The 24,371-nt window shown below is 43.1% G+C and overlaps 1 protein-coding gene across 43 annotated transcripts in view; it reads right to left on the reverse strand.

Annotated features, from left to right (window-relative positions):
* MADD (MAP kinase activating death domain) overlaps window positions 1-24,371 on the reverse strand; it is a 137,271-nt gene that overhangs the window by 56,596 nt on the left and 56,304 nt on the right. For 12 of the 43 annotated variants that reach the window (XM_060261675.1, XM_060261670.1, XM_060261660.1 and 9 more), the window contains 3 exons: window positions 10,686-10,786; window positions 10,295-10,378; window positions 8,206-8,364 (listed from right to left, as the gene is read on the reverse strand). In XM_060261675.1, the coding sequence (XP_060117658.1) occupies window positions 8,206-8,364; window positions 10,295-10,378; window positions 10,686-10,786 (344 nt within the window). Of the gene's footprint in view, window positions 1-8,205; window positions 8,365-10,294; window positions 10,379-10,685; window positions 10,787-23,772; window positions 23,827-24,371 lie in introns of all 43 variants that reach the window. The other 31 variants (XM_060261652.1, XM_060261642.1, XM_060261638.1 and 28 more) reach the window with 5 other exon arrangements.

Consider the following 24,371-nt stretch of genomic DNA (forward strand, 5'->3'; position numbering starts at 1 on the left):
GACATCATGTGAGGTGGGTGGGGCTGAGAGAGCTCTCACAGAAGCTGCCCTTTCAAGGACAACTCCTACTAGAGCTATGGCTAACCCAAGGCCATTCCAGCAGGTGCATGTGGAGGAGTGGGGAATCAAACCCGGTTCTTCCAGATAAGAGTTCGCACAGTTAACCACTATACCACTGGCTCTCTTAAGAACATAACAGAAGCCGTGTTGGATCAAGACAATGGCCCATCCAGTCCAACACTCTGTGTCACACAGTGGCCAAAAAACCAGGTGCCATCAGGAGGTCCATCAGTGGGGCCAAGACACTAGAAGCCCTCCCACTGATAAGGCTTCCCTCTGAAATCTTTGCCCCTGGTTGTGGAGGAAGACTGCATAGCTTTTTTCTTTTCTTTCATTTCCATCAACACCCAGTTTAGAGAGTTTTCCCCAAATAAAAGTCTGCCAGCAAACTTCTCTGTGGACACATCTGATTTGGAAAGTGGATCTGCTTTCCATTGTTTTAACCAAAGATTCCTTCAAGTCACAATATTAGCCACCTGAGCTCTGCCCCCAAATTGGATAGTGTCCAGTAAGGCATCTGCTGTAAACTGGGCAGCTCTTTTGATTTTTAGCAATGTCCTCATAAGTACCAAGGGATCAGGCTCTCAAGTCATCTGACCAAATAATAATTGCCCTTGAGAAACTGCTAAGAACAGCTGATGCTCCAATCACTAATGATGAAGCTTCATGGGATAGTTTGAGAACTGCTCCATTTTTGCAGTCCACAAGATCTTTAAGGATGTTGTTCCCATCTCTTGAAATAACTACTCGAGAATGCAAAGCTACCACTGAAGCATTCACCAGTGGAATTTTCAGGTCCTTCATAGTATCTTTAGGCAGAGTGTAAAAAAAAATTAATAGAGGCCTCCAGGGAAGCACCACTTCCTGGGACTGCCCACTCTGCCTTGAGAGCTGTGTCAAAAGTTTCTGGAAAGGGACACACTGGAAGGGCGGCTTGGTGGTTTTTAGAAACCATGGATATCTAGGTTAGAAGTGCCAGGGGTTCTATGTTATCTGAAGAATAGTTGAGGGTGGAGACTACTTTCTTCAGAAGGCATTGGACATGCTCAGGTTGGAATAATCTGGATGAAGTGTCTTTCTTCTCTGAGTCCTCCCCTGACCATTCCCCCTCTTCCTTTTCAGACAGTACCATAATTGAAGTAACCTGGTGGTATCTCTGTTTGACTCTTTCTTGTCAAACTGCCTTTCCCATTTGTTGGGTTGTTTTGTTGGGAGGTGCAATAGAGGCAGAGGAGTCCTCCTCTGAATGTGATCTGGGACATTTTCTAGGGCTTGAGGGTTTGTTCTTGCATTGCCTGTTTGACAGGGAAATGCTGGGCCCTGCACTGGAGTTAAGGGATGAATGTGATGCAGAGGAGCTGTGACGTCTGTATGAACTAGTCTCCCTTCCTGTGCCTCGAGACAATTCCCTTCTTTCTATGGATTGCTGCATGGCTGCTCTCTCCTGTCTCCACTAGAATGCAAGTGACTTAAGGGGAGGGAGGAGCTTACCAGCCTGCTCTCCAAGCTTAGGCCCACCAATCAGCAGCTAGCTGATTTAAAAACTGGAACCGATGCCATATCTGCAGCTCCTGAGACCCCAGTAGGCCCAGGCAGCAGCTGGGAATTCTGTCCCACAGAGAGACCACCCAGGAGGAAATTGTCTACCCTGGGGTCCAGCACGGCAAATGAACTCCCAGGCACCCCTTCCAGATAAGGGTAAGAAGCAGTCTCACCAGTAGGCATGGTTGTCTCTGCTCAATGTGGCAGGTATATAGCTGAGAGGCTGGGAGCTGCATGGCTTGCCCCTGCTGGTGTGGCCTCAGCTTGTTCCAGTAGGGATACCCTTCTGGTGTGTAATAGGAGTTTGAGAGGAAGTTGGTGTGCCCTTCCTGCCTGCTCCTTCAGCCATCCCCAAGACCAAAGCACCCTTCCCTTGCATCCGGAGATTCTTCCTTATGTTGGTCCTTCTTCCTTCCTGACCTCATGTATAGGGTCTTTTTTGAAGAACTCTCTTCCATTGTGGTAATTAGGTTTACTTTTATGGGAATAGGAGCTCAGCTCATATGATCTGCTGAAGCGGCAGGGCAATTCACACTGGAAAGGAAAGGGCACTCCCTGGGTCCTGGAAGGCACGCCAAAAAATCTGCATAGCCCAGCATGGAGCGAGAGTGGGCATGACCTAACCACTGTGGATGACTTCCCCCACTGAAAGAGGCCTATTCACAGGCTTCTAATAGCTTCAGCACAGTAAGCAGCTAACAAATCAGTCAAATACTTTCACATCACTTTATTTCTCCTTGCATCCAAGATTCAGTCATTCACATTAGGGCTGCTGGTGAATGAAGCAGCTCATACTTATGAATCCAAACATATCAGACTAACTATAGAAAGAGACTGATTGTCATGGGTGCTGGGGACCCTGCAGAGGAAGTTGAGTCTGACGAGGAAACTGTGCCCCTGCCACCTGCACCAGTGCCCCTGCCTCCTGCTGGAGAAGATCCCAGCCCCCCTGCCTCGCCCTCTCGGGTGGCTCGTGTGCGTGACCGCCTCCGGCAGGACCTCAGGGATCGGAGGAGGGCGGCACGCTCACAAGCAAGACGCTCCCTGAGCCCTGAGTTCTGAGAGGATTCTGGCCCTCCTAAGAGCAAGGATGCTTGAGTTATGACAGGATCCTGGCTGCCTCCCTGAGCCAGCAATTAGCCCAAACGGGCAACAGCCAGCAGAGGGCTATATAGCTGTGGGCTTTGGGAGGAGGCTTTGTGGAAGCAACTAGTCATCTCCCTGACATCCTAGCATCCACTCCGGCTTGACTTTGGTTCCTGACTCCCTGACTTTGGCTTTTGACTTCTGGACTCCCTGACCTCGGCTTCTGGACCTCGGACCTGCGATACTTGTACACTGATTTGGATTTGGCGCCTCAGACCCTCCTGCTTACTGGCTACAGACCTCGGACTGCCTCTGGACTTTGCCTGACCCGGCCCCAGCCGTGACAGATTGCTTCCACCAGACAAACACCCACTCCACAGGATGGATGCTGAAGCAAGTGAAACCACAGAACTACTGGCTGCGCTCCAAGCCCAGGTACAGCAGCTAACACAGGCAGTAGTGCACTTGCAGCAACAACCTGCGGCCAGTGCTCCAGCCAAGTGCCCAGTTTCCCCACCTGACAGATTTGGGGGTGCCGTGGAAGAATTTCCTGCCTTCCTAGCACAGTGTCGGCTGTACTTTGAACTGAGAGCACGGGACTTCCTCAATGACAAGACAAAGGTGTGTTTCATCATCAGTCTGTTAAAGGGGCAGGCGGCCAAATGGGCCACACCCTTGCTGGTCGCATCCTCTCCCCTACTAACTAATTACCAAGGGTTTGAGGCCCACCTGTCTGCTGCTTTCTCTAGCCCAGTCCAAGCAGCCACAGCCAACCGGAAGATCAGGGCACTGAAACAAGGCAAATCCTCGGTGGCTCAGTATGCCACCGAATTCAAGCTCCTGGCCCAAGACTTGGCATGGAATGAGGCTGCCCAGATGGACCAGTTTACCGAGGGGTTGGCAGAGGAGGTCCTGGATGAACTAGCCAAGGTGGAGCCACCACCCACGCTTCAACAACTTATCACCCTCTGCCTCCGCATCGATGGCCGCCTGGAAAGTCGCCGCCAAGCCAAGACCAGAGGGCGCCAGCTCCCTGCGCCGTGCCACTTGGCTCCTCGCCCATCCTCAGCTCGTACCAGCGCCGAGGACGAGCCTATGCGGCTTGGAGCTGCTCGACCCTGCCTGACCCCAGAGGAAAAGGCCAGACGCCGCACACAGAATCTGTGCCTCTACTGCGGCACGGCAGGCCACTATGCCTCTGGCTGCCCTGCTAAGCATCAGATACCCGGGCCTTCACCGCCACCGCCGCCAAAAGGGCAGCCCCAGGCGTAAGTGGACCCCCCAGCCTGGGGCGACTAGCTGGGTCCTCCGAACAGCGGGCTGATACCCCGGGCCCGTTCCTGCTACCAGTCAAACTCCGTCTGCCTGACGAACGCTGGCTGTTCGTGTATGCCATGCTGGACTCGGGAGCAGCCCACTGTTTTATAGATGCCGCCTTTGTAAAACAGCACCAGATCCCGGTGCAGACAAAAGAGACTCCGTCGCTGGTGGAGGCTATTGACGGGCGCCTCCTCCGTTCTGGGCCTGTCACCCAGGAGACCTGTCCCATCACCTTCCACGTCCAGCAGCACCAAGAACAGCTGCAGTTTAATGTCGCCCGCATGCCTCGCTTCCCACTGATTCTGGGCCTTTCCTGGCTGAAGCTGCACAACCCCATCGTGGACTGGGCCCAGCAGGAACTACGTTTCCAAGACCCATGCCCCCATCTGACTCCTCCCACCACTCTGGCAGCTGGCATCCCGAGTGGTGGTCCTCAGCTCCCTCAGAAGTATGCGGATTTCGCCGATGTCTTCGAAGAGACGGGAGCGGATCAGCTTCCCCCTCACCGGCCCTATGACTGTGCCATTGACTTGGTACCTGGGGCACCACTCCCGGTGGGGCGTCTGTACCCAATGTCGGAGCCTGAGTTGGCCGCTCTGCGAGACTTCCTAGATAAGAACCTGAAACGCGGCTTCATCCGACCCTCAACCTCTCCCCTGTCTGCTCCAGTCCTCTTCGTGAAGAAGAAAAGTGGGGAGCTCCGGCTGTGCAATGATTACCGGGCCCTGAACAAGATCACCATCCGCGACCGGTACCCTCTACCACTGATCCCTGAACTCTTGGATCGCTTAAAGGGGGCCCAAATCTATACCAAGCTGGACCTCCGTGGAGCATACAATTTGGTGCGCATACGACCTGGAGACGAATGGAAGACCGCATTTGGGACCCGGTACGGGCAGTACGAGCACCTGGTGATGCCCTTCGGATTGACCAACGCCCCCGCTGTCTTCCAGAGGTTCATGAACGACATATTCCGGGACCTGCTCGACCGCTTCGCAATCATATATCTAGATGACATTCTAATTTACTCCCGCAATCCTGCCCAGCACGCCGAGCACGTCCGCCAGGTCCTGCAGCGCCTACGAACCCATGGCCTCTACGCCAAGCTGGAGAAGTGCGACTTCGACCTGCGCTCTGTCGAGTTCCTCGGTCACATTGTGTCCCCGCAAGGGATCCTCATGGACCCGAAAAAAGTAGAAGCGGTCCTGACCTGGCAGGCTCCTCAGAATCGCAAAGACCTGCAGCGATTCCTTGGTTTTGCCAACTACTATCGGCAATTCATCCCGGCCTATGCCTCCCTGACAACACCCCTGACTCAACTACTCCGCCCCAAAGAACCCTTCTGCTGGTCCCCAGAGGCCGATAACGCCTTCTCCACCCTGAAGACCCGTTTTGCCACCGGGCCACTCCTGAGATACCCTGACCCCCAGCTTCCCTTTACGGTGGAAGCTGATGCCTCCAACGTGGCCCTGGGAGCAGTGCTGTCCCAGCGCGAGGAGCCGTCTCAGCCACTCCAGCCCTGCGCCTATTACTCGCGCCAGCTCACGGCTGCGGAAAGGAACTATACCATCTGGGAGAGGGAGTTGCTCGCGATCAAGGCGGCTTTTGAGGTTTGGAGGCACTACCTCGAAGGGGCTCGCCACCCTGTTCAAGTGCTCACTGACCACCGGAACCTAGAGCACCTCCAGACCACCCGCCGTCTCAACCAGCGCCAGATCCGGTGGTCCCTATTCTTCTCTCGCTTTGACTTCCGGATCTCCTACATCCCCCATACCCAGAACCGGAAAGCAGACGCGCTGTCCCGGAAACCGGAATACGCCCCTGCTTCAACTGAGGCCGCGCCCGCTGCTCCCATCCTGCTGCCCTCAGTATTTGCAGCCACCTCCACTTCACCCACACTCGTGGAGGACATTCGTGCTAGCCAGGCCAACGATCCCTGGGTCCAGCAACACCTCCAGGCACTCCAAGACGACTCAGCAGGCGAGTTCACGACTCGAGGCGGTCTCTTGCTACACCGCGAACGCCTCTATGTGCCGCCCGGGCCCTTGCGGGCAGAAGTGCTACGCCTGACTCATGACTCGTTACCCGCCGGGCACTTTGGACAGCATAAGACCACCCACTTGCTGACGCGAGAATTCTGGTGGCCACGAGTGCGCTCCGATGTTGCCCGCTATGTCAGCTCCTGTGATGTCTGTCGGCGGGCCAAAGACGTCCCGGCCAAACCCTCGGGGTTGTTACAGCCCTTGCCCGCACCCTCAGGACCCTGGGACACCATCTCGATGGACTTCATTACAGAACTCCCACGATCCAAAGGTCAGACTTGCATCTTGGTGGTCGTCGACCTATTTACCAAGATGGCCCACTTCATTCCGTGTCCGAAACTTCCCACAGCTCAGGAGACAGCCCAGCTCTACCTGCAACACATCTTTCGTCTGCACGGACTTCCAGCCCACCTGATCTCAGACCGGGGCCCCCAGTTCTCCTCTCGGTTCTGGCAAGCCCTCCATTCCAGCCTGGGTACTCGAGTGCACCTGTCCTCAGCCTACCACCCACAGACTGATGGTCAGACAGAGCGCACCAATGCCACGCTAGAGCAATATCTCCGCTGTTACACCTGCTACCAGCAGGACGACTGGACCAGTCTGTTGCCTCTAGCGGAGTTTGCATACAACAACGCGGTCCACTCGTCCACCCAAATGACCCCGTTTGCTGCAACCTACGGGTACCACCCTCGGTTCTTCCCGGCGATCCTGCCACCCACGAATGTCCCCGCCGTCGAGGCCTACCTGCAAGAACTCCGCGCCAGCCAAGACTTGCTCCGGGAGCAGCTACAGCGGGCCAAGGAAGCCTATAAACTGGCTGCGGACCGGAAGAGGCAGGAAGGCCCCCCAATCCAGCCAGGGGATCAGGTGTGGCTCTCAACTCGCTACCTGCGCCGGCCTGGTCGGTCTCACAAGCTGGATGCGCGGTTCATTGGACCCTACCCCGTCACGGACCAAATAAACCCCGTCGCCTTCAGGCTCCAGTTGCCACCCCACCTCCGCATTCACCCTGTGTTCCATCGCTCCCTCCTTGTTCCAGCTGCACCCCCTGACCCAGCTCGGCCTCCTTGCCCACCGCCGCCACCACCGGTGTTGGTGGATGACGAGGAAGAATATGAGGTGCGCCAGATCCTGGACTCCCGGTACCATCGTGGAGGCCTCCAATACCTGGTGGACTGGGAGGGATATGGCCCAGAAGACCGGTCTTGGGAGCCCGAGGACAATCTTCATGCCCCGGACTTGGTGCACCGGTTCCACAACGACCACCCCGACCTTCCAGGTCCCTCGACGGAGGGGGGCCCTGGGGGGGGGGGATAGTGTCATGGGTGCTGGGGACCCTGCAGAGGAAGTTGAGTCTGACGAGGAAACTGTGCCCCTGCCACCTGCACCAGTGCCCCTGCCTCCTGCTGGAGAAGATCCCAGCCCCCCTGCCTCGCCCTCTCGGGTGGCTCGTGTGCGTGACCGCCTCCGGCAGGACCTCAGGGATCGGAGGAGGGCGGCACGCTCACAAGCAAGACGCTCCCTGAGCCCTGAGTTCTGAGAGGATTCTGGCCCTCCTAAGAGCAAGGATGCTTGAGTTATGACAGGATCCTGGCTGCCTCCCTGAGCCAGCAATTAGCCCAAACGGGCAACAGCCAGCAGAGGGCTATATAGCTGTGGGCTTTGGGAGGAGGCTTTGTGGAAGCAACTAGTCATCTCCCTGACATCCTAGCATCCACTCCGGCTTGACTTTGGTTCCTGACTCCCTGACTTTGGCTTTTGACTTCTGGACTCCCTGACCTCGGCTTCTGGACCTCGGACCTGCGATACTTGTACACTGATTTGGATTTGGCGCCTCAGACCCTCCTGCTTACTGGCTACAGACCTCGGACTGCCTCTGGACTTTGCCTGACCCGGCCCCAGCCGTGACACTGATTCTGTGCCTCTTGCTTGCCATAAGAAGAACTTGTGAACAAAGAAAAGAAGTTACTTTTCCCTGGCAACTACAGTAGATGAAAAGGAGCTCATCTGAACCAATGAGAAAGCCCATCTGTGAGTACCGCACCTAAGGACTAACCAAGCTACATCCCCCATAACGCTCTATCTTAAAGGTACAAGGCAGCTATCTAGCTATACATTCCGCTGGGAGCAGTACAAAAACCAAGCAAGTTCTTACGAAGATAGAGCTAGTAGCGGAGTTTGTCTCGATTTCACTGTCTGATACAGTGCCTCGTGATCCTGCCAGATTTCGTCCACTCTCCCCACCAAGGCCATCACCAGCATTGCTGCTTAAGTCGCTGTCTGCTCCTAGTGTCTCCCCAGAGCTGTTGCTCACCTGAAGAGAAAAAACAAACAGTTTATACTGTCTGGCCATTTACTAAGAGATGTTAACAATCACCATGAAACATAATGTTTATTCAGTTTCAAATTGACAAGGTCTCAAACAGTCCATCATAATAAAAAAAAATGTAAGAAACATCTGTCCTGGGCCATGGCACAAAAAGAATCTAGCCTAATTAATCCTAGAATGGAATACGTCATTTGAAGGGCAGATGTTAGATTCTTGTTTAAAAGTTACAACACGATATTATCAGAAGTGGTAATAATTAGAACTGATGAGCCATACCTTTTCTCTTGTGAAAATGTTAGGAAGAACTCAGATCCACAGAATGTTAATATTTCAGAACAATACACTAAATAAATTTAGGCCCAGCAGGACAATTTAAGATACCAGGTGTCACAACCACATTCAATGCTTTGACTGGTATTTTACTCTTTCTTAGGCTTGGTTCATATACTGAGCAGCCCCCTCCCACACCTTTCCCCTAAAATGAATAGATACATACACAGACACTGCATCTTGTGGAGAGGGGAATCAAATTTTCTTTATAATTTTTTTTCCCTTTGCACTAGAGTGTTGGCACAGAGAAATAAAAAAAATATTTAGGGAGATAATTTGTTTGTTTGGGGAAAATAGGGTATTATTTTCATCCTGTACCAAAATGCTAATGTTCCCCCTGCACAAAGGAGGGGGGGATCTTGTGAGGTATGTTTGTGCCTTTCTGCACCATTACCCTGGCACAGATTAGACTCAAATTTTAAAAAAAATCACTTCCCAAAAAGAAATGGGATTTCTATTTATTTTCTTTCCGCACTTGTGGAGAGCAGGAATATTGTTAAAAAATAATTAAACTCCACTCTTCCTTGAATGTGTTTGCTTATTTATTCTCTCTGCTTGACTCCAAGGCCTCGTTTAACCAAATGACTTTCTTCCTCTGACTTTTCATCATTACCCAGTGCAAAGTCTAGAAAAACTAATCCAGAAGAACTGTGAATTCCAAAGTTATCAGTGATTATTCAGTAAAAACTTGCAGCAATTCAAACCTTCAAAATCCATGGAAAGGTGTTGTTGTTTTGTTTTGTTTTTTGGGGGGGGGTTTGGGGGGGTTCACCTGCAGGAGCATGCAGAGCTGCTTGTAAATTCTCCAACTGAGAGAGATTGGCTAGACTAGAAGCCCCCACCATTTACAACTATTGGGGGAAAGATAATTGTGAATGCCTGAAACTGGGCGTCCTGAGTACAGCATGTCATGGAACACATGTTCAGTCAGCTAATAAATAGTTCTACACAATCCCTTGTGAGCCTTGAGCACACTAACAAACCTACTATTGATACTCCTATAGATACTCCAATCATATGAATCCAGCCTCTATAAAATTTTAAAAGACAATATGTCCAGCCATTACCCTTTAATATTCTGTATGCAGAAATTATGTTTTCTGTCAGCAAACTGTTTAAGCCACTTTGGCTTAAATAGGCATATTCCTAATTATATGTACGGGTCAAAATGAAGAGCAAGTAAACCAGCTATGGTATTTCCATTTGAATTGTTCTAAGATATTAATGTTTAAAAACAAAACACACAACACAAAGGAAGTCAAGGTTATTATATGTAAATTAAAAGTCCTTGAAAAAATTGACCGTTTGAAGCTTTCTCCCTAATCTAAATGGCAACAGTGTCACAATACAAACACAAAAAATACAGATAAGCACACATTGCAAAACTGTAGAGAGACATGGTATGCTAAACAAGACCATGTACAGTTCAAGGACACACTTTAAAACTGGAGGAGGGGACAGTATATGCCAAACACACACTGAGCAACATCAGCATCCACAACTAGAAAACAGTGCATGCACACAAACAGGCTTGAAAAGAGTTGCTCAGATCAAGCCTCAGCATTGCACTCTGGCCATGCCCTACCACTGTGCTAACTTCAGAATCTTGGCTGGTGCTTCGGATCATAACAGCAGGTCCCACGCTGGCCACAGAGTCCAGATCACTCTTCTGAAGCCACAAATAGATGGGAAGAAATATAATTCACATTAGGTATTTCCCATTTCAGTTTGGACACACGGTCAAGGCAATTCATTTGGAGCTAGTCTACTAAGAAATGATTTCTAACTGCCCAGCATCAGCAACAAGAAATTCACAGATTTGAGAATGTCACAGGAATTTCAATGCTTCTTCCAAGCTGAATTTCACACAAAAGACTACCTTTTGCAGTCAAGAGGATTCTTACAAGCTCTTACCTCACCTCCAAATGAGCAGCAATTTGAGAACTTCATTCAACAATAAATAAAAGGGCACTCACCTGAGAAGTGGAGGTTAAACTTAGACCACTGTCTGCACTGATTTGTGACTTCTTCTCCTCAGTCTCTCCAAGATCAAAAAAATGTTTTGTACCTTCTGACCCTAAGTAGAAGAAAAAATATCTCGTTAACATGATAAGGGAGGGTTTGAAGACTGAGGATCACATAGTAAGCAGGGCCAAGAGGAGGAACCAGAGCACTTTCCTGCTTTTCCAGTAGCACGTAGCGATATTAACTTTGCTGGTCAAGGCCCCTCTTATATAAAATGTGTCAGTTCACATGAGAAGCAAACACACAATTGAGTCATTTGAAAAAAATACGAGAGGAGACAAAACACGTGTCAGACGGATTCTCATTGATACATGCCAAACAGTTACTACATGACTCTGGAAAGCCACTTCCTTTGCTCTTGGAAACAGGGTTTTTTTTGGGGGGGGGGGAGGGGAGATTAATATATTGCTTGGTATCTTGGTAGCATCTTTGTCAGAAAAAGCTGGACCCCCCCCCTTAACTAATTAGACACATGACAGGTTGGCCAACCAACCAGTCAAGAACAATAATGTGTACTGAAAATTAAGAGCTTCAAGCTGGGTATCTCAACAGCATTACTTTGTCACAATAAAGATGCAACAAATGACTCTCCAGAGTTTGCAACTACATAAGTGAAACAACCAGTTTAGGTTTCAGCTGGTGTAAAGGCATGCATCCATTAACCCACTCCATTCATAAATAAAATATTTTTAAATGCTAGTACATTCATGCACCCTCTATTCTTAATCTTCCCCATGAGATGACAGACAGAAAGAAAATGGGTGAGAAGAGAGACAGAATCTGGAAGGGTTCAGAAAACACTGTGCAACAGGAGTAAGGGGGCAGGAAAGAATAGGCTACAGACTGTACATAGGTCACCATTAAGAACTTGGAAGGAAGAAGATACTGAACACAACGCTTCTGCCATAGCCATATCTGCCAACAGTTCCATAACAGGGACACATGACCAACAGCTGGAGGATTTTTTTTTTAAGTTCTAGATCTAGGATGTGTATAGGCCATGTTATCCTGCAATTCTATGCACTCTACAGCAATATCCTACATTCCATTAAATATGGTAAACTAGAAATTGGGAGGTTTGAGTGTAACTGTGTGTAGTAGTAGTATCACTAGATAGCACCAGTGCCAGAAAGAGAGAAAGTGGAAGCAAAAGAGAGAAAAGGAAAAATAATATATAGATATAATGCACATGAATCAACAACTATTGGTGTGCATTTTGGCATGACCAGATTACTCATGAATGGTGAAGCCATTAAGAAAAATGTTTAGCTCATCCCAATGGTATTATATACCTGCTCACATGTATTTTAAAAAGGGAATGTTTTAAAATATTATTTTAATAAATCAATACTAGTTTTAGAACATTAACTTCACTATTTTAACAATACCTCCAACATATTAGCATAGCATGTAGATACCTCCTCATGATGATGCTACGAATGCTTTTTTGAAAGCAAAGAAATGAAATTTAAAAATCCATAAGGTTTTTTTAAAATTCCTTTAATGAGTCAAAAACAGTGACTACCTTAACTGGAATAATCTATAGATCGATATCCTAATCACAGATTTAAAATGTACAATTCTAATCATAATGGAAAGCTATGATTGACTGTGATTCAGTTTAGCACTGTGAATGGGACATTCACTGCTCATGGCACTGCTGCAAACCAAACTGTAGATACAGAGAAAAGCAAGCAGTCAATTTATTCAGGATGTTTGCATATATAGAATCATAGAATCAAAGAGTTGGAAGGGACCTCCAGGATCATCTAGTCCAACCCCCTGCACAATGCAGGAAACACACAAACACCTCCCCCTAAATTCACAGGATCTTCATTGCTGTCAGATGGCCATCTAGCCTCTGTTTAAAAACCTCCAAGGAAGGAGAGCCCACCACCTCCCGAGGAAGCCAGTTCCACTGAGGAACTGCTCTAACAGTCAGGAAGTTCTTCCTAATGTTGAGCCAGAAACTCTTTTGATTTAATTTCAACCCATTTGTTCTGGTCCTACCTTCTGGGGCCACAGAAAACAATTCCACACCATCCTCTGACAGCCCTTGAAGTACTTGAAGATGGTGATCATATCACCTCTCAGCCGCCTCCTCTCCAGGCTAAACACGCACAGCTCCTTTAACCTTTCCTCATAGGACTTGGTCTCCAGACCCCTCACCATCTTCGTCGCCCTCCTCTGGACCCGTTCTTAAAATGTGGTGCCCAAAACTGAACACAATACTCCAGGTGAGGTCTTACCAGAGCAGAGTAAAGCAATACCATCACATCAAGTGATCTGGACACTAGACTTCTGTTGATACAGTCCAAAATTGCATTTGCCTTCTTGGCCATCACATCACACTGTTGACTCATGTTCAATGTATGATCCACTAAGACCCCTAGATCCTTTTTGCACATACTACTGCTAAGACAAGTCTCCCCCATCCTATAACCATGCATTGGATTTTTCCTACCTAAATGCAGAACTTTACATTTATCATTTTATTGGTTTTAGCTCAGTTTTCCAGCCTGTCAAGGTCATCCTGTATCCTGTTTCTGTCTTCTACTGTATTTGCAATCCCTCCCAATTTAGTATCATCGGCAAATTTAATAAGCATTCCCTCTATTCCTTCATCCAAATCATTTATAAAGGTGTTGAATAAAACAGATCCCAGGACAGATCCTTGAGGCACACCACTTGCCACTCCTCTCCAAGGTCAACTAAAAATATACTTCCATCAAATCCATTCAGAATATCAGCTGGGTTGATCAGTAAATTCACACACAGAAACAAAATGAAAACTACCTTTAAATACTTGCTTACTCTAAGCCAAAAGTCCCTGTTCATGCATTAAACAAAATCTAGCTTCAAAATGAAAATAACCTAATTAACAAAGGATATCAGACTTGTATCTGAGGACATAATTATTCAGCTATGCAATTAAGTTACACTATTGGAGTTTCTGTGCATTTGCTGGTTAAATTTTGTTGCAGAATGGAATCTATATCTGCACACATTTAAATGGTTCTGTTATCAGAATGTGGGAAATTTGTTCAAAGTCTGTTCTACTCCATCTTAGTATTTTTTAAAACTATACACTTTATTAAAACTGGAATTACAGAACTGATAACTCCCCAGAAAAATCACATAGTACAATCTTCAATTTTAAGACATTTGGCATACCTGAACTGTTCTTGACTGATGCTTTTCTTTTAAAACAAGTATTCTGTAAAAGAACCTATCACCAGGACGAAATAAATCCAATCCAATTTACTGTATGCATCAAATAGACTGCTTCCACATGGAGTTTTTCTTCACCTTCAGTTCTAAACTGAAGCTTCCACATGACATCACATTGCAATCATTCTGTTCCTAGGTTTTTGCTGTTCACAATATGCTCTTTCCCAAACCTCCTTTCCTCTTATTGTTGAAAGACTTAAGTTCAAGTATGCTTGCATGTCATCTGGAATGAATGGTGCACTTTTTCCTGCCCCACAAGGACCCCATCTACATCTGTGACCTTTTCCTGCAGTCAGACGTCAGTAGGCAGTATTTTTCCTGCTAGACAGGGGTTTTTTTTGGTTTCAAACAATTTTATTAGTAACATATGGCAATATATTCAATTTCTTATAACATTAATAATTACTTTTTCTCTATCCCATATATTACTTTCTACCTACCCCTCCCCCCATTACTTGACCCCCGCCGGTGTACTCTATTCAAACCATCATTATAAAAGGTACCCCTAATCAATAAGAACCCCAATTCATATCCTCCTCCCACTTTTAGTTAATCATTATCAAAAATTGTCCAATGTCCCTTTATTTTCCATTCTTTTTCTACGTATCTTCTGAACTTCATCCACTCCATCTTAAATACTTCTAAATCATAGTCTCTTAAAGTTCTTGTTAACTTATCCATTTCACTCCATGTCATAACTTTAACAATCCAATCCCATTTCTCAGGTATTTTTTCTTGCTTCCACAACTGCGCATACAATGTCCTAGCAGCTGAGAGCAAGTACCAGATTAAAGTTCTATCTTCTTTTGGAAATTTTTCCATTTGTAATCTCAACAGAAAAGTCTCTGCAACTTTGTTGAATTCATATCCCAAAATCTTAGAGCTCTCTTGCTGAATCATCTGCCAAAACATTTTAGCTCTTTCACAAGTCCACCACATATGGTAGAAAGAACCTTCATGTATTTTACATTTCCAGCATCTGTCTGGCATTTTGTTATTCATCTTTGCCAATTTTTTAGGAGTCATATATCATCTTAAAACAGTTTTCTTTAATACTTTGACATGTTGAAAGTTTCATAGAGTTCTTCCACAAATATTCCCAAGTTTCCATCTGTATTTCTTTATTTACATTAATTGCCCATTTAATCATTTGAGATTTCACTACTTCATCTTCTGTAGACCATTGTAAAAGTAAGTTATATACTTTTGAAATTAATTTAGCATTGTCTCCAAGCAGAACTTTTTCCATTTCTATTTGCTCTTTCCTTATTCCTTCAGTTTTAATATTCTCCACCAAGCTCTTTATTTGTTGCATTTGAAACCAATCATATTTATTATTCAACTCTTCAGCAGTTTTCAGTTCTATTTTGCCACTTTGTATTTTTAGTAATTGACTATATGACAACAACTTTTCTTCACCTATCTCAGCTGTTATTTTTATTACTTCAGCTGGTACTATCTATAACGGTCTTGTCAGTGTCCTATTACTTTAAGATGAATTGGAACTGCCAAAAGGTTGTGTCATCCTTGAGTACAGGTGCTATAGTGTCATCAGGTGTGACCCATTAACCAATTTGGAATGGGATTGGCTAAGGCGACTTGAAATGCAGTAGCCAGCTACCTGTTCAGTGTGGGATAGGAAAGGACGGATATAGCGTGGCATACTGTTGGATGGATATTGGAATTGATGACTGTGGACTGTATATTGACTAATCTCTTGGACTGTGTATCTGTACTTCTGCCTGGCTTTATTGGATGCAAGTGTATGACTATTGGACTGCTTCTTGACTCTGATATCTGCCTGAACCCAATACAGTTTGTTGAAACGGCTGTCTGTGTGAGTGTCTTCCTTAGAACTGCAACTGAGACTGGTCTGACCAGAGTTACCCAGTGAGCGCTTCTACTACTACTCTGTCAGGTCTTCTCTCATCTTCATACTTCTTATATTTCATCCACGTATTTAGCAAATTATTTCTTATATAATGGTGAGAGAAAAAAACGTCCATCTTCTTTTTTCCAGCCAAATTTATTTCCATGACCTTCCAGCACTAAGAGCTTTTTGTTTAACAGCGTTATCCATTCTTTTGTCCACACTAAACAAACTGCTTCCTGATATAATTTTAAATTCGGTAATTGAAATCTACCTCTCTCTTTTGCATCTGTCAAAATTTTCATTCTAATTCTTGGTTTCTTCCCAGCCCACACAAATTCTGAAATTTTCTTCTCCATTTATCGAATTGTTTACTATCCTTCACAATAGGAATAGTTTGAAACAAATACATTATTCTTGGTAGAATATTCATTTTAATTGCAGCTATTCTACCCAACAATGACAAATTAAGCTTGTTCCATTTTAGCATGTCTTCATCCATTTCACGCCATAATTTCTCATAATTATTTTTAAACAGATCAATATTCTTCATTGTTATCTCCACCCCCAGATATTTTACCTTGGAGGTGACTTCACAACCCATTCGTCTCTGAAGTTCTTGTTGCTTGTTTATTTGCATATTTTCATTTTATTTTTCTCTATTAATACAAAGTCCCGCCAGCTCCCCATATTCTTGTATTTTAGCTGACAGCAAAGGAGTCATTTGTATGGGGTTTTCATTTATAAACATTATATCATCAGCAAAAGCTCTGTATTTGTAAATAAATCTTTTTATTCTTAATCCTATATCTTTTCTTCTTGATCTGCAGAAATAATATTTCAAGAGTCATTATAAACAACAATGGTGAAAGTGGACAACCTTGTATAGTACCTTACTAATCTTCATATCTTCTGTAAGATCTGCATTTATACATAACCTTGCATTTTTTTCAGAATATATTGCTTTTATCATTCTTATAAAGCTTTCTCCCAGCTCTATTTTTTCCGTTACTGCAAACATAAAGTCCCAGTTTAAATTGTCAAATGCTTTCTCTGCATCTGCAAAGAATAATGCTACTTCATTTTCTGGATGTCTTTCATAATATTCTACAATATTTACAACAGTTCTAATATTGTCTCTTATTTGCCTTTTGGGAAGAAACCCTGCTTGATCTTCCTTTATAAAATTTATCAAATACTGTTTAAGTCGCTCTGCAAAGATATGTTTTGTAGTCATTATTTAATAGCAAAATTGGTCTGTAATTTTTTACATTTGTGACATCTCTATCTTCCTTAGGTATCAACGAAATAACAGCTTCCTTCCATGTGTTTGGTATTTTCCCTTTTATTCTTATCGTATTCATCAACTTCTGCAATTTTGGTATTAACTCATCTTTAAAAGTTTTAAAATATATAGCTGTATATCCATCTGGCCCAGGTGCTTTTCCATTTTTCCTTGCGTTGATTGCTGCTTCAATTTCTATTTTTTCAGTTGGATCATTCAAAACTTTTTGCATATTTTCAGTTAAGGGCTCTATTTTTATCTTTTGTAGATATTCATCTATCTTCTCTTTCTTTATTTTAACACCTTTAAATAATTTGGCATAATACTTAAAAAATTCTCTTTTTATTCCCTCTTGGGTAAACACTTCTCTTCCATCTACCACAATTTTATTAATTATTTTCCCTCTTCTTTTTCAGTTGCCAAGCCAAATACTTTCCCGGTTTATTTGCTCCCTCAAAGGTTTTCTGTTGCAATCTTTTCAAACTCCATTCCACTTCTTTATTTAACAAATGTCTCATTTGAGTTTGTAATATTGTAATTTCCCTTATAATTTTCTTTTTCCCTGGCCTTTTTCTCAGCTCCCCTTCTTTTTTCTTTATTTCATTTTGAATATTCAACAACTGTTTCTCTTTTACTCTTTTGTCCTTATTATTCAAAGTAATTAACATTCCTCTCATTACTGCTTTATAAGCATCCCAGACCATCTGAAAGTCTATATCCTCTTTATCATTCATTTGGAAAAAAGCTTTAGTTTCATTTTCTAGGTATGTCACTGTTTCTTTATTCTGTAGCAAATCTTCATTCAATCTCCATCTTCTCAACTTTTTGGACAATTTTGTAATCCACATTATTGGGTTATGGTCAGCCCAATTTTAGGTAAAATCTCTATTTTCCTTGTTATAAGACCTAAATCTTTAGTTCCCCACAACATGTCAATTCTAGAAAAAGTTTTATGTCTTGCTGAAAAAAAAGTATAGTCCCGAACTTCAGGGTTAAATTTCCTCCATATATCTTCTAGATCTTCTTGTTTAACTAATTCAAAAAAAGACTGGCAGTTTTACTTCTTTACTGTTGTTTTTTTCCCTCCAATGAGTTCTTAACTGTTCCATTAAAATCTCCCATTATCAAAACTTGTTCATAGGTCAGTTCATCAAGCTGTTGTATAATGTCTTTTAAAAAAGCATCCTTTGCACGATTAGGCACATACAGTCCCAATAACAACGTTTTCTTTCCATTTAATATTGTTTCTACTACTACAAATCTCCCATCTTTATCTTTAAACACTAATTTTGGCTCCAATTCTTGTTTAATATAAAAAATCACTCCCCTTTTCTTCTGTTCAGCCAATGAAAAAAATTCTAGTCCCAATTGTTTATTCCATAAAAATTTGTAATCCTTTTGTTTAACATGCACTTCTTGTAAACAAATTATATTACAATTTTGTTTCTTAATCTAATGAAATGTTGCCCTTCTTTTTTGTGGTGAATTTAGTCCATTTACATTCCAAGACAATAATCTGTAATCCATCATGATGCAAATTCTTTATTTTCTTCATAAAATCTACGCATTTCCTGTGCATTTGTAATTGTGATTCTTTTTCCCTGAAGTTCGAAGCTCAGATCTTCAGGTATTATCCATCTAAATCTTATTCCATTATCTCTTAATTTTTCTGTCAATTTTTTATGTTCTTCTATCATTTATCACTTGCCTTGGCAACTCTTTCATAATTCTTACTCTACTGCCTCCCACTATCAATGTCTTTTCAAAGTTTTTATTCATGATCCTTCCCACCATTTCCTTTGTCATAAATCTTATAACAACATCTCTTGGTAAGTTATTTTTCTTGGCATAAAGTGAGTTCACTTTATACATGTAGTCATACATTAGTCTCTTCAGGATCTTCCTCTAAAAATTCTGCAATTATTTTTATTATATATTCTTTTAGATCACCATCTTCCTTTTCAGGTACTCCTCTCAGACGTATCTGAGTCTCCATCAGTTTGCAGTCATGGATTGTCACTTTTTCTTACATTTTCAACAAGGTAGAATCATATACTTTCATTCTACCTTCTACCTCCTGCACTTTCTTAGATGTTTCCTCTGTTTCCTTTCTGAGATTTTCCATATCTTTTTAAATCTCTTCAATAATTTCTTTTTTCGATTCAGTTATCTCTCTCATACCTCTCATCATTCTGGCCTCCATTGCTTCTAATTGGTCCTGCATTTTTTCTAATGAAGTAGCCCTTGTACGGGGTTGCTTGTGGTCTGACATTTAAAAAACAGCAAAAATTTGGACCTCACCAAATTCAAATTCAATTATCAAATTCAAAAGAATAGGACTTGCCTTTTATAATAAGCCTAATTTCGCCGTCCTCCAAGCTCCCAAAGTCAAGATATTTATTTAAAAAGTTTTTTAATGTTTCAAAATGGCGGTCGCGACTTTTTACTGCCCCTTAAAAAAATTTTCCCCTTTTAAAAACTTCTAAAGTCCACACAAATAATATGTCCAATAGTACTTATCTTCTTGTCCTCTTCTGTTAATCCCAACAATTTTTAATGTCCCGAACACTTTAAAAACCTTATTTTAAAGGTTTTAAAACCTCCAAGCAATGGCGCCGCTATTTCTCAATGGTATTGTATTCCTAGAGTAGGTTTTCCATCCACTACTTCCTGGTTTACTTGCCACAAAGTCTCATTCACACTAGTAAGGAGATCTCACGATACTTGACATACTTCCTGTTTTGCTTGAATATGCTGCAGGTCTGTGACGATGGTGCTCTTTTTTCAAAACCGCAAGTAGATCAAACAATAAATTCCTTTCCACTTTTTAGCACTGTCCTTTATATTTAGAAAGTCCAAATTTCACCTCTTTTTCCCTTCTTCCAAGCTTTGTAGATTTCCATTTCCCACCTTTTAAATTTACTCCATTAAATTGTAAATAGTCCCGGAGTGAAAGATAGTAATCTGTACCTTCTCTTCCAATTATCCAAGTTCCCACCCATCTTGCATAGCTTTAGATGTTTAGCAATGTCCAAGATGGTTAGGATTCTGTTGAGCTTATGTCAAATAAATGACTCTGAGAACTTCTGCAGATGATGAAAATGCAACTCTTCCCGGAGACCCCTCAAAGAAGCCCCCCCCCCCGGAACTCCCTTTTAGCCACGGTAAATCTCCTCAAAGTTTCCTGTGCATATCTTGGACTAATCTCTGAGAAAAGTAGGCAGTAGGCATTAATTTGCCTTCCACTATCCCAAACAGAAGTTCCAGCCTGCTCCCATTATGAGGAGCAGCTCAGCTCGACATTTTCCTCCCCTGGAAGTCTCCTGCTAGACAGTTTTTTTTTAAGGATTTTTCAAAAACTGATAAAGGGAGCTTTGAATCTTGAAAATTTACACTCAGAAAATCTTGTTGGTCTCTAAACTGCTACTGGACTCTGATCTAGCGTTTCTACTCCAGACCAAGATGGCTACCCTGCTTAAAAACCTGATAACATATACAGTGCTAACATGAACTATTACTATTTATCTATTTAATAGAATAACACAATAGAGCAGGGGCATAAAAACTCCAGCCTATGGCCCAGAATTGCCCACCCAGGGCTTTAATCAGTCCTGCGGGGCTCTTTTCTCCCCTCTCCTCCCTCTGCGGTCCTCACCCTTTGAAGCTCCAAGGCTGCCAAAATTTCTGACTTGTCTTTGCTAGCTGCAGCAGGAAGCAAAACTGCAAAGAAAATGTGGAGTGGATAATTCATTAAGGTCTCTGTGCCCAGATAGATAGGACCCAGAGACCTTCATAGAAAATCCATTCTATGTTTTCCTTGCACCTCTTTCTGTGATGCAGTGTGTTTCAATAGAGTGAGGATCAGTTTCACTTTCAGTGTTCCTATAGCCAGCTGAAGCTCATGATTCCTGGAGTTGTGTCCTTGCAAATAAAGGGTTGATGCTTGGAGCCAGCTTATCTCTGCTCAATGGACCTGAGAACTGGTGCCTACTTATGCTGGAGGAAATGTGGACAGCTTGGCAGATACACTCACTATTGGTGGGAGTGCCCATTCGTACAGAAGTTCTGGCAGGATGTTCTTCACCTAATTCAACACATCCCCTATGAATTACCTTTCAGCCTGGCTTCTTATTCTTGAATCAGTGGGACTCTCTATCTATCCCAAAGATATGCTGTGATTTGATCACTAGTCCCCTAGTCGCTGCTAAAGCCTCCATTGCATATTTTTGGAAAGCTTCCAAAGCCCCTATGACAACTACGTGGCTCTCAAAAGTCTGGGAACATTTCATCATGGAAAAGATCAGAGATAGTTTGTTATGATCTTCCTTTCCTCACACAAATCCGCACTTTTCAGATAAATGGTTTCCGTTCGTCGATTATGTCACTTCACACAAACTTCCACCTTACAGCCCCTTGCAGATGGCTGTGATCCACTTCTAATTCTTACCTCTTACTGTCTTCTTTGTTTTCTTACTTATTAGTCAATGCTCACTTCATGCTATATTTCTGGGCACAGGAGTGGGTATCAACAATTCTATCTATATTTATTTTCCCTTTCATATCCTCCTTCATCTTATTCCTTTTCCCTTCCTCTCTTCACTTTTATCTTTTAATTTCCATTCAACTTGTGGATTGATTCAATTTTTTCCCTTGTGCATTTAAAGCAGAGAGATCTTCCAACTTCAGTTCTTTGATGTTTAGTTTAACTTACCATTTTTGTTAATGGAATTAAGGTTTCACTTACATATCTGTATAATTTTCTCTTGCATGTTTGAGTTACTTCATATACTGCAATTTATGTTCTGTGTAAATTTATTGATTTTAAATAAACTTTTAAAAACTTTTTTAAAAAAAAAAGAATTGGTGCCTAGTGAGTACTCTAACCTGGGAACGCACAGCCAAAGGGGGATATTGCATTGGAGAGCCACTCCCAATCTGGGTAGACCCTGGTCAACAAAGTAGCGGGAGGAGGGGGAGAAGCTTACAATGCCATTTCATTGTTTTCCCAGGCTCAGAGCATTTTATACTTGTGCTTTTTCTTGATGTTTTATTTTTAAAATTGCATTGCCCAATCCCACTACTCCTTTCCATTTTAAACAAAATATTTTAAGAGTTTAAGTTAAAACATAACATCTTTAATTGTGTTTGTCTGTGTCCTTTATAAAGTTTATATATCTGCTACCTCACATTACATTTTATGACACACATGGCCTGACCCCACAGTCCCATTTGTGTCAGATCCAGCCCTCCTAGAAATAAGTTCAATGTGCCTGCTAGAATATATGTAATTAACAAGGGGGGGGGGGTTGCTACAGCAGCTGTGATGATCACACATTAAGAGCCAATGTGGATGGAGTTGCTGTGGACCACATGTAAAAACGTTATAAGGAAAGTGCACAGAAAACTCTCACATGTCGAAGCTCCATCATCACGTGCCTCTGCATTTCTAACAGCAATGAAAGCAACATGAAGAATCCTCACTGTGTGAAAGCAGCCTTTGTTAAAAACTAGTAGTCCACTGAGAGTTATCCTCTCTACAGAAATCTAACCATATTCACTTTCACAATATTTACTATGCATGAAAGTAAGTGCAACTTAGTGGTCACAAAGAGGCTTGCCATTTTTTTTTTAACCCCACTGATTACATTAATGAGGAACAGGCCCAGGCACAAATGTTACCAAACATCACTCATAGTAACATCTGAAAGATTTGCCCAAGTATTCAAGTATTTAGTGGTATCCTATTACATATTACACATTGTAGCTGAACATAAAGAAAACCTGATATTAATTTTCCTTTGCAAAGAGCATGTGAAATGAGGCATTTTGAGAAGAAATAATGGTAAAGAAAACATTTAACCTTTCCCTGCTAGCTCAGTTTCCTCTGAAATTCTCCTTCCAAATTACTCAACCCCAACACTATAGCTACAGTATAATGTGTAATATGTCCCATATCCCTACCAAATCTACAAACACATTAGCTTTTTAACCGCTATTTGGCACATAATACATGCTTCTAGGGGAAAAGTTTATAATGAGCACCTAATTGTTATGGTCACTGACAAATGAGAAAACAAACTGCAGGACCTTGAAGCAAGTCTTCACTAGCTTGCTATCCAAGGAACAGTGTGCTATCTAAGGACCAAATGCCCAGAAAAATTATATTCTTGACCATGCTTCCCACCAGCAGTTAACAATAAATACAGGTTTTGTTACACTGCCTCATCTGTAGTAATTGATCATTGCTGTTAATAATTTTGGACCATTCACTTGGGATACAAACACCATGCCGAACATAATCTATTTCTGGAGAAATACAAGACATAACCTCCCCCACAGAACACTCCTTGTTGCAAACAAATAGCTGAGACCTTCAGAGGCTCCTAAAAGAAACTTGGCCTAACTCTATTTCAGATTAAGTGATAAGGAAAGGTTTTGAAGCTTGAATAGAGGAGCCATTAGATTTTTCTCCTTTCCTGGTCAGAAGAGTTGTTCAGTGTAACCCAGCACTAGATTTCTTTAAGAAATAGTGACCTCCTTGGTCTGCCCTATGGTGCATGTGGCATGGATACTCAAAGGGTTAGGGGAGTTGGCAGTTATGGGAAGGCTGGGGAAGTGCCAGGTTTCTGTGCTTAAATTATCATATCCTTACTCGATTTTTCCAAAGCTTTTTGCTTTGCCACTTCCTGGTGCTTGTTCCACAATTCTACTCAAGATGCAATGCAAGCAGGAGAAAAAGACAGAAAAAGTGTCAGCAGCTGATCAAAGATGCAGAAATGGAAAACAAAACAAAATTAAGCCACCCAACCCTGAACTGCCAAAGTAGAGATTAAAGATAACTTGTATTTGAAAACTTATTTCTTCAGTTAGAGCAGCAGTAGAGAGCTGTAATCTTCAATTGTTGGATTTAAATTGTTAAAAGTACTACTATCGTACAATTAACTGGTTGAGGAGAGAAAACTGCTCCAAGTAAGACTCACCTGATCTCATCTGACTTCATAAAAATGACAGATTAAGAGACACACTGTCAGGTTCTTTTTATATCCAGCATTTGAAGTGCATCAGTAATTAGCAACACAAAAATTAAATACATATTTACATATCACTAAGAACAGTATGCTGCAATGAGGAAAAAACTTGTTGCATTCAAGTTGCAATGAGGAAAAAACTTGTTTCTAATTTTATAAAATATTGATGCCTCACAATACACACCAAAAGGCTATCTTTAAAGATAATTTAAATGTTGGCCTT

Source organism: Heteronotia binoei, chromosome 21, assembly GCF_032191835.1.
Source record: "Heteronotia binoei isolate CCM8104 ecotype False Entrance Well chromosome 21, APGP_CSIRO_Hbin_v1, whole genome shotgun sequence".
NCBI lineage: Eukaryota > Metazoa > Chordata > Lepidosauria > Squamata > Gekkonidae > Heteronotia > Heteronotia binoei.